General features: G+C 50.8%; 1 protein-coding gene across 1 annotated transcript in view; it reads left to right on the top strand.

Moving 5' to 3' along the window:
• CACNA1C (calcium voltage-gated channel subunit alpha1 C) overlaps window positions 1–14,533 on the top strand; it is a 691,490-nt gene extending 676,957 nt beyond the window's left edge. The window contains exons 45-49 of the mRNA XM_070409470.1: window positions 286–414; window positions 2,658–2,761; window positions 3,086–3,189; window positions 4,633–4,968; window positions 6,974–14,533. Coding sequence (XP_070265571.1) covers window positions 286–414; window positions 2,658–2,761; window positions 3,086–3,189; window positions 4,633–4,968; window positions 6,974–7,276 — 976 coding nt within the window. The 3' untranslated portion in view covers window positions 7,277–14,533. The remainder of the gene's footprint in view (window positions 1–285; window positions 415–2,657; window positions 2,762–3,085; window positions 3,190–4,632; window positions 4,969–6,973) is intronic.
• The last annotated feature ends 207 nt before the right edge of the window (window positions 14,534–14,740 follow it).

Raw genomic sequence — 14,740 nt, 5'->3', positions numbered from 1 at the left:
GGCATATGTTATTCCAGTTTTATTGATGGGATCCTGAGGCTTGGGATGGCCTCAGTCACTTATGCCAGAGGGTAATTGAATGGGGTCAGAACTCAGGTCTCCCTGGTCCTAACCCTCTTCCCACATGGAATCTCAAGCCCAGTCCTGTGCTTCCTCCGCGATGGGTCGCAGGCGGGGCCTGGCTGCTGTGTGTGAGCGCGTGTGCACATGCGTATGATGCCGTGCTGCTGAGGAAGGGGAGGGGGCTGGCAGTTTCTGATTTTTTCTCCATCTTGGACACTTTAGGTGCCACTCCCGGGAGAGCCAGATAGCCATGGTGTGTCGGGAGGAGTTTTCTCAGGACGAGACCTACGACGTGCAGATGGGTGACGACGCGGAGTACTGCAGTGAGCCCAGCCTGGTCTCCACAGACAAGTGAGCCCTGTGGCCTCTGCCCCGCGGGCCCGCGTGTGTAGAGGGATCTGGGCGAAAGGCAGGCCCTGGGGTCCCTCCTCTGGGAGAGATCTGGAAGAGGAAAGAGGTCACGTGTCAGAAGAGTGCCCGCAAGGCAGCTGTCAGCTCGTTAGGGACAGAAGCCCCAGACCCACACAGACACACACAGTCCCCTAGTTAGCTTGGCCCTTCCTCACAATACAGTGCTTTCAGAAAAAAACTTCTAAACAACGAATAAATATATTTTATAGTGAGACTCAGTTACACACATACACATTTTGACCAGTAAACAAATGTTTGTGAAACTACTTATAATAAAGCTGCCAGCAGAGGGCACTGTTGGCAAATGGTGGCTGAGATTTTTGTCAGCGCTGGAATTTTTTAAGAGAAGAGTTTTTAACTGCAGATATAGACCAATTAGGAGGTTGTGACATTTACTTCGTTATGATCAGCACTTTTAAAAGAAAGCATAGCACATGATAGCACAGATTAGGATAAAATAAGAGGACATAAAATAACATATCCAATGTCACAAAGGTAAGTATCATTTTGTGAAACATTTGCTTAATTGCCAACGTATGTGTTTGCAGAGTCCCATAAAATGTATTTATGAGTGTGGGTTGCATTCAAAAAGTTTAAGATGCATTGTTTTAAGGCTTTCCTGAAAGCACTTTATAAAAAGGAAGGGCCAGCTCTTTTAGCCTTTAGATTTTTAGAGAATGCAAATTAATACAGTACATGGTCACATAGTTTGGAAATCGGGAAAAGCATATGTTCCATCCGTTTTGGCTCTTATAGAGTGCTCTGCTACATCATGGTTAAACTGGCTTCCGCATTCAAGAAGAGTCTGCAAACTCGTTAGGGAGCTAAGATGATCTCCGAAGAGGAGAATGACACAGAGATTTTCTAACTAATTGCTCACAGAGGGTACAACTGTGAGGGGTACAGGCATTCTGAAAAGGTCCAAGTCAAGGTGGCCATAACAGGTTCCAGGCACAAGGTCAAACAGAAGCTGGGTCCTCAAGAATGGGTACGATTTGTTTAAAAGAAGTATAATAGGGAGGGCTTACCAAGCTGAGAACAAGAGGAAAGGCTTAGAGCAACCTGTGGGTCGCGTCCCCTTTGGGGGTCGAACGACCCTTTCACAGGGGTCGTCTAAGACCATCAGAAAACACATATATAATTACATATTGTTTTTGTGATGAATCACTATGCTTTAATTATGTTCAATTTGTAACAATGAAAATACATCCTGCATATCCGATATTTACATTACGATTCATAACAGTAGCAAAATTACAGTTATGAAGTAGCAACGAAAATAATTTTATGGTTGGGGGTCACCACAACATGAGGAACTGTATTAAAGGGTCGCGGCATTAGGAAGGTTGAGAACCACTGGCTTAGAGGTTTTGGTTCAAAAACTTTCCTGAACATCTGCAGATGCTGGAAGTCAGGGGCTAGGAGCAGAAAGGCACTTGGTCTCTGCCCTCCGAGGACGCGAGTCCCAGAGGAGTAGAGTCGGTGGCCTCCTCTGTAAGAGGACGGGGTTAGAATGCAACCTTAGAGCGACAGTTGTGTCCACCAGGGGTAGTGAAGTCAACTTAGTGGACTGCAACTGACATTTTAAAAGAAATAGAATGGACTAAAGTAGAATGGAAAGTGTCAGAGTGCGGCGCATGATGGTGAGTGTGGTTCATGATGTTTAGTTCAGTCGTGTGTGTGTGTGTGTGTGTGTGTGTGTGTGTGTGTGTGTGCCTGCCTGTGAGTCCCATCAGAAAGGCTTAGGAACCACTGACTTGATGCCCCGGGTCCAGGGAGTAGGGAGAAGTAGGGGTGATTGTGTGGAGCCCGTGCTGATGCAGGGGAGGGCAGGCCAGGGAGAAAGGGGTGGGGAGTTGGGGTGAAGTGGGGACTAGTCCTGGTAAAGAGCATCAGCGTGTGGAAGAGAGGAGCCTGGGCCATGCCTGGAAAGAACCTTGTGGGCCTAGAATTTTTTCCCAATTTTCTCGACAACTTTGACCCAAGAGCGCCCTCACTGCCTCTGATCAGAGGTGCGGGGCTCAGAGCATCCTTGCTGCCCCTCCCCAAACCTTCCTGGGAGCACAAAGTGGGGGCTCCCTTCCCTGAGGAGCAAAGGAAACTGCCTTCTGGGGGTAGCAGCTGTCCCTGTGGGGTGCATGTCTCAGCCTCCAGGAGCAAGCCCCAGGAGTTCTCTCTTCCAGGCTCTCCTACCAGGATGAGGAAAGCCGACAGTTGGCACCGCCAGAGGACAGGAGGGACACCCGGCAATCTCCAAAGAGGGGCTTCCTCCGCTCGGCCTCCCTGGGTAAGCCCACGCGCCTCGCTCTCAGATGTGTCAGCCAGTGGGCACCTCCGATGACTGGTCAGGCACTCAGGGTGACAGAAACCATGGCGGCCTGGCTCTGACAACCCCACACAGCGGGCTGGGCAGATTTCCAAAGCGACGAGGGGGAATCCAAGGGCAGGGCTTGCTGGCATCGGACTTGGACTTAAGCTGCGTGGTATGTGTCAGAGAAAGATGAAGCGTAAAGAGGAGGTGTATCCAGACCTCTTCCCTCCCTGGGCCCAAGTCGGCACAGGCCCCGTCTCCTTTCCCAGTTCTGATGCCGGTTCTTTGGCTCCTCTGCAGGTCGGAGGGCCTCCTTCCACCTCGAGTGTCTGAAGCGACAGAAGAATCAAGGGGGAGACATCTCTCAGAAGACAGTCCTGCCCTTGCATCTGGTTCATCACCAGGTAGCCCACACTTTGGACAGGCCACTGGCCACCCCCCAGTAGGCTAGACAAAGTCCCCAAGACACCAGTCTTCCCTGTCTCAGACCACTGCTGCATCCCCACCCCTGGCCTAGCAGCCCCCAGGGGAGGGGCTTTTTCTACCCAAATAAGAGCCTTAACAAAGTCTGTCATTTCCCAAGGTGGGGACCTAGGAAATACTGGTGAGCAGGAGCTCCCCACACGGTCCCAGGATCCACCTGAGCTTTCTTCTTACAGTGGCACAGGTGTCCCCCACCCCCACCCCCAAGACATTAGCTTACACCATAGGGCACTCAAGCAGATGTGGTTCTACCTATAGTTGCAAGACACCTAGAAATTGAGCGGCACAAAAATCCGTCCACTGAAATACAGAAATGATCAGAGAACCAGCCAGCTACATGGTCAGAAGTAGGGAGTGATATCCCAGGAAAACGGTCCAGGGAGAGTTGACTGTTGACCTTTTTCTTTTAGCATGGATGTCTCTGTGGTATAAAATCCAAAGAGCATCCAAAATGCTCTTAGTATCTCAGAACTAATGGAGTCCTCAAAGAATTATCTAAGGCAGTCTCTTACCTCCAGAAAAATTAGGCTGTAACCTACAGTTTCCTAAACTTTTTACCTCTTTAATTATGCACTCCCTTACCACTGGCATATGTTTTCCTTTTTTTTTTTTTTTTTTTTTACAAAGGCATTCAACGGCTGATTAAAGTTTATGATCTGCACTAGAGGCCCATGAAATTCGTGCACTGAGCGGGGAGGTCCCTCAGCCTGGCCTGCGCCCACTTGCTGTCTGGGACCCCTCACTCCTTACCGCCCACCTACTTGCTGCTCCTTACCACTCAGCTCGCTGCTCCTTAGTGCTGCCACGGAGGCGGGAGAGGCTGCACTTGCCAGCCATGAGCTCAGCTTCTGGCTGAGCGGTGCTCCCCCTGTGGGAGTGCACTGACCACCAGGGGGCGGCTCCTGCATTGAGCATCTGCCCCCTGGTGGTCAGTGCACATCATAGCAACCGGTCGTTCTGGTCGTTCCACCATACCGGTTGCTTAGGCTTTATTATATAGACTAGAGGCCCAGTGCACGAACTCATGCATGGGTGGGGTCCATCCATCCATCCCTGATAGGGACCAGTCGGGCCTGGGCTGGCGGGGCCAGGGGATGCAGAAGGTTGGCTGACTGGCCCTGCCCCCGATCATGATGGTGAGGACCAATCGGGGGCTGGGTTGGCTGGGTGGAAGGGGCCGCGGGAGGTTGGGGAGGGGCCAATCGAGGCTGGTTGGCCGCTGAAGTATGCGTCATAGTGACTGATCGATTGACATGATGGCGTATGAGCTCCAGGCAGCTGGGACCAGCTGGAAGCAGTCGCTGCCGAGAGGCCTGCCTCCGGCCTGACCATTTCCGTAACCCGCGCTCCTTGTGTGTCCACAGGCATTGGCAGTGGCGGGCCTGAGCCCCCTCCTCCAGAGAAGCCATTCTCCCACCACGTTCCCCCGGCCCTGTGCCACCCCGCCGGCCATGCCCAGCAGCCGAGGCTGGCCCCCGCAGCCCATCCCCACCCTTCGGCTGGAAGGAACTGAGTCCACCGAGAAACTCAACAGCAGCTTCCCATCCGTCCACTGCAGCTCCTGGTCGGGGGAGCCCACACCCTGCGAGGGGGGCAGCAGCGCCACGCGGAGAGCCCGGCCGGTGTCCCTCACTGTGCCCAGCCAGGCCGGGGCCTGGGGCAGGCAGTTCCACGGCAGTGCCAGCAGTCTGGTGGAAGCAGTAAGTGACCCCGAGCACGGCAGACAGGGGGAGGAAAGGCCCGAGGCAGAGGGCACTTTGCATGGAGATCAAGAAGGGGGTACCCAGCTCTCTCCCAAGTGGACCGGGTGTCAGTCTCCTGGCCTGAAAGGCCCTCACTGCCAGAGCCGGCAGCAGGACCAGGACGGCGTGGCAGGCAGGCAATTCTGGACTTCTGTGGGGGCTGGGCTGACGCAGAGGGAGGGAGAAACTGAGCGCACGTCCCTACCACAGGCCAGTGAAGCGGAGAAAGCTGCGGGGTTCACCACACACCGGGCGTGCTGTCCGCCCCGGCCGTGAGCGTGGGCTGCCTTGTGCGCACAGAGTCGGGTCTGACTCCCGAGCCTGGTCGCTCATAGAATAACCGGCGGGGGTTGGAAACCTATGACCAGTTAAATGGGTATTTTTAAAAACTCTTTAGATGACTCTAATTAGATGACTCTAATTCCCAGCCAGGGTTGAGAGCCTCTAGTCTAGAACAAGAGCACCTTCGGGCCCACCCTGCTCTGCCCTGGTCAGACCGCCAATTGCTACCCTGGCACCATATCTCAGGGCACCTCTGGCAAATTGGAACAGTCCCAAAGGAGGATGACTGGGTTGGCAAGGTTCCTAGGAACCACTTTGTATGAGAACCGGTTGAGGGAATTCGGAAAGTAAACCTAGAGAGGTGGTGACGACTAACGAAGCCGTGATATGCCGCGCTGGCCGGTTGGCGCGCCGTCCCACACATCAAAGGACTGTGGGTTCACTCCCCAGTCAGGGTGCATATGGGAGGCAATCAATTGATGTTTCTCTCTCATATCAGTGTTTCTCTCTCTCTCTCCCTCCCTTCCACTCACTCTAAAAATAAAAGCATCCTCGGGTGAGGACTAAAATAAAGAAGCCATGACATGCATCTCCATCCTGTAAGGCTTCTGGGTCCTGGACAAGAGGTCTTAAATGCAGGGCTGGAGCACCTGGACCAACCTGACAGGCAGACTGTAGCTAACACAAGGCGATCTTTCCAAAATGAGGGCTTTCCTATAAAACAGGGAGCCCCCATCACTTGACATGTGCAAGCAGAGACGATGCCTGTCCAGTCGTCAGGCTGTGGCAGGAGGTGGGGAACGAAACCAGATGACTTCCCAAGTGCCTTCTACCTCTAAAACCCTGGCTTCCAGGGCCTTTGTTGCCTCTTATTCAGTCCACACATCTCCACTGAGCACCTGTCATGTGTAGACTGTGTTCTAGGTAAGGAATAGGGTTTCTGCTCTGATGAGCTCACATGGTGGTGAGGACAGACAGATAATAAGCATGCTGGGAAGGGTGGAGTGATGAAGAAAAATTACACAAGATAAAGAGTAAGGGGAGGGGGGGTAGGAGGACTAACAGAACTTGGAGAAAAGTGTTCCGCGCTTCCCTCCACTGCTTCCCCTGCCCACTGGCCCACGGGGTGACTTCCCCACACCGGTCACTGAAGCAGCCTCTAGGGAGGGGGGAGGAGCTTTGGCTTTGCCCGGTGGCCCTTCCCAGCAGAGGCAGAAGAGGAAGCAGGGGCAAGCACGGTGCTCGCACACGTCATACTCAGGATCTGCATCCACAGACAGGCAACGGGCAGTGGGCAAAACAGTTCCACCAAAAGAGAATGAAGGTTTCTCGGAGAGAATGATATGGGATGCCAGGGAGGAGAAAAGACAAGGGCAGAGGGTAGAACCCTCTCCTGTGAGACTACCCCCTGCAGCCCCTCGGTGAGCCAAGTTTTCATGTATTTGTAACAGTTGTTGAGTACCCCAGCCCCATGCTCTCTCCTCCAGCCTGTACATCCTGAATCTCACTCCTTTCCTCTGAGCACCCACCACACACTCATGCACTCACACACGCACGCAGATGCACGCACACACCCTGAAGTTTCCAGTCAGAAGTCCTTTGCTCTAACCCTAAACAGAAGAGTTGAGCTGCAGGAATAATGTTCCTCTTTGGTTTTTCCTCATGGCCCTCCCCCCTTCAGGTCTTGATTTCGGAAGGACTGGGGCAGTTTGCCCAAGATCCCAAGTTTATCGAGGTCACAACCCAGGAGCTGGCTGACGCCTGCGACATGACCATCGAGGAGATGGAGAACGCTGCAGACAACATCCTCAGTGGGGGCGCCCAGCAGAGCCCCAACGGCACCCTCTTACCTTTTGTTAACTGCAGGGACCAGGGGCAGGACAGAGCAGGGGGCGAGGAGCCCGGGCCCTGTGGGCCCAGCCAGGAGCCGCAGAGGAGCGAGGAGGAGCTGCAGGACAGCAGAGCCTACGTCAGCAGCCTGTAGGAGCTGGGCTGGGAGATGATGGGTTTTTTATTTGTCTCAATGTTCCTAAAGGGTTCGTTTCAGAAGTGCCTCACTGTTCTCGTGACCTGGAGTTAACGGAACAGCGTCTTCATTCATTTCGTTGGGACAAGACACAGAGTTGGGTGGTATGGAGAGTCAGCTTTTTGGGGGGAAGAAAAGCAGCAACCCCAGTTTGTGTCCAAGGAGGGAGAGTGGTGAGGAGGAGGAGGAAGGGTCAGGGAGGGAGCGAGAGAAGGCTGCCTGCTCTCCTGTGGTTTTGCAAGCCCTGTGCCAGGAACCAGCCTTCACCTTGGGCACAAAAGAGACCCTCAGCTTCCTGTGGTAGCCCCCACCGAAAAGGACCTTTGTCAAACGGGTGTCTTTCAACTTTGCTTGTACAAAAATCATTTTGCACATATTGTGTACGAGCCTCACTGTCCCCATAGAGCCAGGGCCCTGTGGATCTGCAGAAGGAGGCAGGCATGACTCCCACCCCCCACCCCACCAGAGAGGGAATAGCAGGCAGCAGGAGGCCAGGAGCTGGGAGCCAGGAGGGAGGGCGCTTGGCCAAGAGGCAGCTGCCCCACTCCCACCTCCAGCCGCCTGCTGCCCGCCTATGTCAGGATCACCTTCCCCTCAATGGCCCCCAGCCCAGCAGCCCAGCCCGCAGCCGGCCAGCCTGCAGCAGAGGCGGTGAGGGGAGCGGCGCGTCCTGCAGGAAGGGGCAGCCAGCACTGGACAACGCGAGGAGGAGCTGGGTTCTGCTGAGCGCTCCTTTGTTCTGTGGTTTGACATTTCTCTTGACAGCATGTTGCAGTTTTCATTTTGTTATTTTGGGGTTTTTTATTTTATTTTCCCAGGAGGAGGGGAGGAAGAGGAGTGTTTACGAAGTTCAGTAGCCACCACCTTATTGTTTTCACTCTTGCAAATGTAAATCGGATTCAGTTTGATCCTGTTATTAAACGGGTGTGGTTTCCTTTTCCTACAGAGGGTCCTTGCAGTCCCTGTGGGAGAGTTTTACCAGATGTTGTGTATGCCCAGTAATTTGTATGGTTTCCATAGGTAGTAAACATGGTTTTCGGTTGGTTTTATAATTTAAAGGTAATCAGCAATGCACTTCACAGGGGCTTGCACAGATGGGTGACTGAGGGGTTCTCTCCCACGCTGGGTGTATGGGTGGCCGGAAGAGAGGAAGCGTGTTCGAGAGTCTTTGAGTGTGATCCGCATGTAGTGGGTTGTCTGTTTGCGTGTGTCGGCCGTGTGTACGTGCGCCCACACGGGGGCCCTGCGCCCAGTGAGTGTGCAGCGCCCCATTTCTGGGTTAACTGGGGGGATCTGAATCCAGGGCCATTTGAGAGCAAAAACAAATCACTGTCTCTGCTTCTGAAACAGGAATCAGTAACTTTGCATTTTCTGTCCCACAAGATATGCAAAAACAATGCAATAATATTCATTTTAAAAATACAATTGTGAGTCTTGTTGGCATTAAAACTGTATTTTAAAAAAACACAGAAATTTAAGGAAAAACTCAAGAAGGTGTTTTGCTTCTATATATTCCGTGTAATGTTTTATTGCATTGATAATGTTTCTGTTGAAGAAACCGTTATACTTGAATTCAGGTCAGTTTCAGTATTTTACAATTATTTTTTTAAAATTGAATTGCAATTGTGCCAAGCGAATATAATGAATTAAGTTTGTTTTTGAATTCACCTCTTGTATATTTTGCTGCATGTAAGTAAATCATTTTGTATTTGGAGTGTGACAAGCTTTACCTTTGAACTCTTAAGTGCTTTTCTATATGTGGTTGGGGGAAGGGAGGCTTTTTTTTTAATTTGTACAATGAGCAAGGGTATCACCAGTGTAAATCGTTATTCTGCTACCCACCGACAGGTTTGGACATTACTGTTTTGCATATCTTGTGTTTGCTGCCGTTTCCCTCAATTTTCCCAAAACTATGACAGACATATTTGTACTACATCTCATTTGAGAGACCAGGCCATAGCTCACTCCAATCGTCACTCCATCTACTCTGCACCAGTTCTCTGTTTGGGTATTTCTCTAGGGACAGCCCTTACTGTGAGGGGTCGTGAGGCATTCTGACCGGCCTCTCTCCTCACTGCGCTAGCCTCCGCGTCCCCTGGAGGAGAGGAGAGGTGGCCGACTTTTCACTTCCACGGCACAAGTTTTGCTCAGTGGTTTTTCAGGAAAATATACACTGACCAAGAGGATAGGAGGAGAGTTGGGCTGGCAGGAGGGGAAGGACATCCTGGCTCTGGCAGCTGCTCTACCCAAACTCAGACAGCAGGGGCTAGAAAGGGGCAACCAGGTAAAATGCTTGTCCATCCAAAAGTCAGCTCTGTCTTGCTCATCTCTCCATCTTTCCTCCACTCTGGGCAGGACTTCCCGCAGACTCCCGTGGTGTGTGTGGCAGCTGTGAAGGGGACCAGGGCAAGAGACGCAGCATCGGGGGTTCACAGGGGTGGTGGAACCAGAGATTTTGTGGGAGCTTCTCTTATGCGTTTGCATCACCCTACTGATGCTGCCCTTTGAATAGATTTCAGCAGTGATGGTCAAAAAGGGACTCACTTGGGGGAAATGGGACCCAGCTGTTCATCTGGATTTTACCCACTGGATCTCTCCCTGTCCCATGCACTCTCAGCCTTTCCTGGCACTTATATAAGCAAACTAGAAATTTAAATTGGGGAAGTCCATTCCTCAGTGAAGATGAGTTTTATTTTCATGAACTGATTCATGAAAATGTGGAGAAATGGGCCAGAAACTAACAAAAGCATTTCTTCCTGTTTCTCTGAGCCCAACTCATCCAAGCTTTCTTGGCTCCTTCTCGGTGCCATCAAGGTCTTCTAGACACTAGGTTTAGGGGTTACCCTTTGTCTGGTTTCCCAAAATGCCTGCCACTGTGCCACTAAGATGTTAGTTATGATAGAGAGGGGAGCCCTTTTGGATTGATATCTGGTTCTTGCTGTACACTTGATCCCTAGATAACATTTGGAATCTTAATTACCACACACACATACACACACACACACACACACACACACTTTTCATGCTGCGTTCTATTTTTTTCCTTTTGGACTTTTCATAGGCATCGCCACATCTCATTGGCCAGCAGCATGGGCTACAGGCTGGCTTGTTCCAGCTACTCCTAGGGTCCTGCCTAAGTACGACCCCCTTGTTTTTCACCACTTACTCCCAAAGGCTCCCTTCTCCTTTATAGTCAACTCTGTCCAGAAGACCAGCTAGCCGTCCTCCCTGCCCCATAGAACAGTGTCAGCTGTGACCAGGGCACTTTGCCTGGTGTGGCTGTGAAGGAAAGGAGCTTCCGTGACAGCGCCCAGTCGAGTGTCTTTCTGAACCTGACCTCATGCTGGACTCGTGCAGGATGGACATTTGATGCCTGTCATCATCACAGACTAGTAAAATCAGTTGTGAAATCAATGAGCCTCATCCACCGTGTACTGGGTGATGTAGAACTTTCCCCATGACCTTGAAAAGCAAAGTGGTCGAATCTTCTGAAAACCTTGGGGCAGCAGGAGAAAAGCAGACGGTGCTGAGTGAGGACCAGAAGGACTTGGAGAAGTTCAGCTTAAGTCCTGGGTTTTGGTGAACTTTGTTTTTATTTTCTTCCGAAGAGCCCAGCCTCTTTCATATCCAGACCTTGGTCTGTTACCAATTATTCGTGTGCATGGCTACATGAAGCAGAGGGGTTTCCAGCTGTCTCCTTTCTGCCTGTTCCTAGAAGATTCTTTTGGGTCTTCAGGTAAAAAGAGAAGACTTTCCCCCTAGATTTGGGCTTGATTCATGAATTTTTCTCTGCTTTGCTTCAGAAGCTATTAGTTCCAGTCCCTTCCTCAGCTTCTAGTCTGATAGACATCCCTCTGACTGGGCAATCCAAGGGCAAAGGAACAAGACTTCCTTACTCAGTCTTATTCTCCTCTGGGCCCTGCTCTCAAATTTCAGGAGCTTGTTTGGAGTGAAGCTGCCTGTCACTCGCACACCACCATCTCCTCGGGAATCCTGCTTAGCCTGCACCGGCTTAGCCGGCCACCAGGGGAGAAATGTGCCTCTCTGCCAAAGCAATGACTTTCCGAGAAATAAGCACCTAAAGAGGAGGAGTTTGGAAGTTGTCCAAAGGGTGATGGTTGTTTTATAGAGGCTCATCCCTCCTAAAGGCCAAGGAATAGAACAAGAACTTGAATGAGACATAAAGAACCCTGACAGCGTTTTAGCCTCATCACACCAGAATCATACCTGCTGCTAAGGAAGATGACGGCCTCTCCATCCCTACAGAACCCAAAGAATTGAAATATCATCATCTAAGAGTTAGAAGCAGTTTAGCAAAGAGACCAAGAGAAAGGACAACCTGGTTTTAGAAGGACCTCTTTCAGCACCAGGGAAGCTAAAAACTTGCTGATAGAGTCCAGGCCAGTTCTGATTTTGAAGATATGGCTCTGGTCTGGGGAGAGTGTAAGCACAGGGGCTTAAGGGCATGTTTTGACTTCCTGTGTGTCTGTTCCCATGTTATGGAAAAAAGTGTCCAGTTCAACCACTCGCAATGGCCAGTGGAGAGGCCCATGTCTCGAGGATCTACTGTGGAAGAAGATAAAAGTAAAATTTTTTCTCACATTGTTTCCCAACCAAGTCAAAGTTATCTGGCTGGATGTGGGGTGCTGTCACCCTGTCTTCCCTCTCTGCGGATACCCCGCCCTCGTGTTAGCCAGCGCACCACTGAAGCGAGCCCCGGTCAGAGGCAGGGGGTGAGGCTCAAGGTCACCACCGCCCAACTTCTCCAGCAATACAGCTGAGGAGACATAAGGGAAGGCGATGAGGGAAGGAAGTGTCCTGCAACTGTTGGGGGCTCTGTCCCCTTCCCTAAGCAGCTCTCTCTATTTCAGCCTCTTGCCCCAACTCCCCAGGTCCCCTCCCCCCTCCCCACCAGTCTAGTGAGAGAGAATGAAAGGAGTCCCATGTGCAATTCTTACATAGTTTTTTGTGAAGCCATTTCTGGTTCTTACTTTATTTGTTTGTTTGTTTGTTTATTTATTTATTTATTTATTTTTTCAAAGCAATGAAGCATTGCCTTGTGGAGCCAGATACCAATACAACAGGTAAACGGGTATCTGCCAGGTTTCCACGTTGTTGGGAAGACACTTGAGCAACACGTGCACACACATACACAAATACACATACACACACAAATATACTCACACACACATACACTCACACACACACACACACACACCAACATCCTTGAGGGACAAGTGCTGGTGCCACGGCTGAGCTCTAGACAAATGATTTTGTCTCCGCCCAGAAGGCTGAGCACTGTATAGCCAGAGATTGGGGAGAGGGTGGAAATAGTGCCTGAACCTATCATGACTAGGAATTAAGTAAACATCTTAATTCATCTACACTAAGAAAATGCTACTACTCCTAAAGTCAAGGCCTTTTCCTCACATGATTTCAAGGGGCTCAGCCCCCATCAGATGCGGGGGAAGACCTCTGCCTTCTGGTGGATTGGGAAGCATGGACTCTGTCTCTGGAAGGGAACTCGAGACCAATAGACTCTCCTCAGCTAAGTTAAAGGCACTCGCTCACCACTGAGAGCAGAGGCGGCGTTGAGAGTGTTCTCTACTAAATTAAGGAAGACACAGCCAAGACCATACAATTAAACAAAAGCTTGAAGTCTCACACCACCAGTCAAATACCTTCCACTCCAAGGAGGCTGGCCTTTTCACAGGTGTGCTCCCCGCTGTGGGGCAGCCCATGCTCCCAGTTTTCAGGACCTGAATCATCTGATTTGTATCAGGCTCCTAGAAAGGGTACATGACACTTAATCTTCCATGAATCAGTCATTTGCTACACACCTACCATCTAAAAGTCACTCGCACACACCTCATAAATCGGAAAATGCCATAATCAGACAAAGTCCTTGGTGGGTAAGTAGTAAGAGGTGATTTCTATGCAAGGAAATACAGAAATGGACAGAATAATTCCTGTTCACGGTTTGGGCCTGAGAACTCTTGCTCTGATGTTTGTAGAGCCTTTGAGTTTAGAAGCAGGGGGGTAAGGGAAAGAGGTGAGCAGATATCAGCCTTGGCGGTGGCGCTGCTACAGGAGCCTGAGGGCTGCACATTTCCAGGCCCCGGGAAGTCCCTCCTGAGCCTGCAGCCGGGAGGAGAGAAGAGAAGGCCACTTGCTGCAGAGTCACAGGAAGTAGAGGATGGGTCACTGGGCCCTGTCCCAAGCCCCTCCCCCCAAGGACTCCCAACATGGAGAAACTATACCGAGGCTTGAAAGGAGAAAACAAAACTTGAAAACCAAGGGTAGACAGCTGTAAGCCAACAATCCCGTGCAAAGGGCTCCTTCAGAAGGCAACTCAACGCTGTGGGCACCTCTCCGCCTCCTCACACCGCACATCACACATCAGCCACGTCCATTCCCCCGCACCTGGACTCCATCTCTTGACTCCCCACCCAGGCTGTGCACCACCCAGAGCATATGCTGGTCTCCCCGTGCCCGGGGGAAGAAGGTCTAGCACAGAAGTAGGCTGTGGATATCAAAGACATGCACAGGATTCACAGCCTGGGATGGGAGCGGTGAGAACAACCTGTGGAAAAACACACACGTTCATTAAGAAATAGGGTGGCAGGTCCCCAGTTGGTGAAGCACTGGAATGTCTATTACTCTCATAATTTTCCGGTTTTATTTTAACCCCAGAGGTACCAAGCAAGACTTCCCTTCATGTAAGAGGCTCCAGGTCCAGCCCGCCCATCCATCCCTCTTCTCCTCACTTCCTCCATCCTCTTGCTCAGGCCGACCTTCATACCCCCAAACCAAGCTGTGTCATGCTTGTTCTCAGAGAGATGTAGAAAGATGGACAGTGCCTCCATGGTCACCCCAATGCCTGTCATCATCCCCACACACCTGCACACCCCACTCCTTCCCCTCCAGGCTCCACGGATTTGCAGTCTTACTATTGTAAATATTGTTGTACAGTTTGTAATCATCAAATAATCCCGTTGTCAAAGGCCTCGCCTGCTGCGCCTTCTCGCCCTTGAGAAAGGCCAGGGAATCTACAAGGGGCGGCCTTTCCAGAAGAGCTTCAGGGTGGTGATCTCTGTGTGAGACGCTATGTATATTCCTGTAAGATTGCATTTTTATCTGAGGAATAATGTTATTTAAAAAAGCAAAAACAAAAACAAAAAAATAAGAATTGCAAATAAATTTCTTAACAACGTCTATATTGGTTTATTGTATCTCCCCTCTTCTATATTCCTTCTCTTCTCCTGTTTCCTAGAGGTCACGAAATATACTTACCTCTCAAATTATCATCTTATTCTCCAAAGAGGAGAAGAGTTGGGGAGAACATGGGAAACCAGAATATGGTGGAAATCTCTAACCTTATTTCTGGGTGAATCTCACTATCCACCTCTTCCTTCCAATGAA

This window comes from Myotis yumanensis, unplaced genomic scaffold, assembly GCF_028538775.1.
Source record: "Myotis yumanensis isolate MYYU_CA2020_CCGP unplaced genomic scaffold, mMyoYum1.0.hap1 SCAF_3, whole genome shotgun sequence".
Classification (NCBI taxonomy): domain Eukaryota; kingdom Metazoa; phylum Chordata; class Mammalia; order Chiroptera; family Vespertilionidae; genus Myotis; species Myotis yumanensis.
The sequence above is the reverse complement of the archived record's forward strand: the minus strand, read 5'-3'. Positions and strand labels throughout refer to the sequence as shown.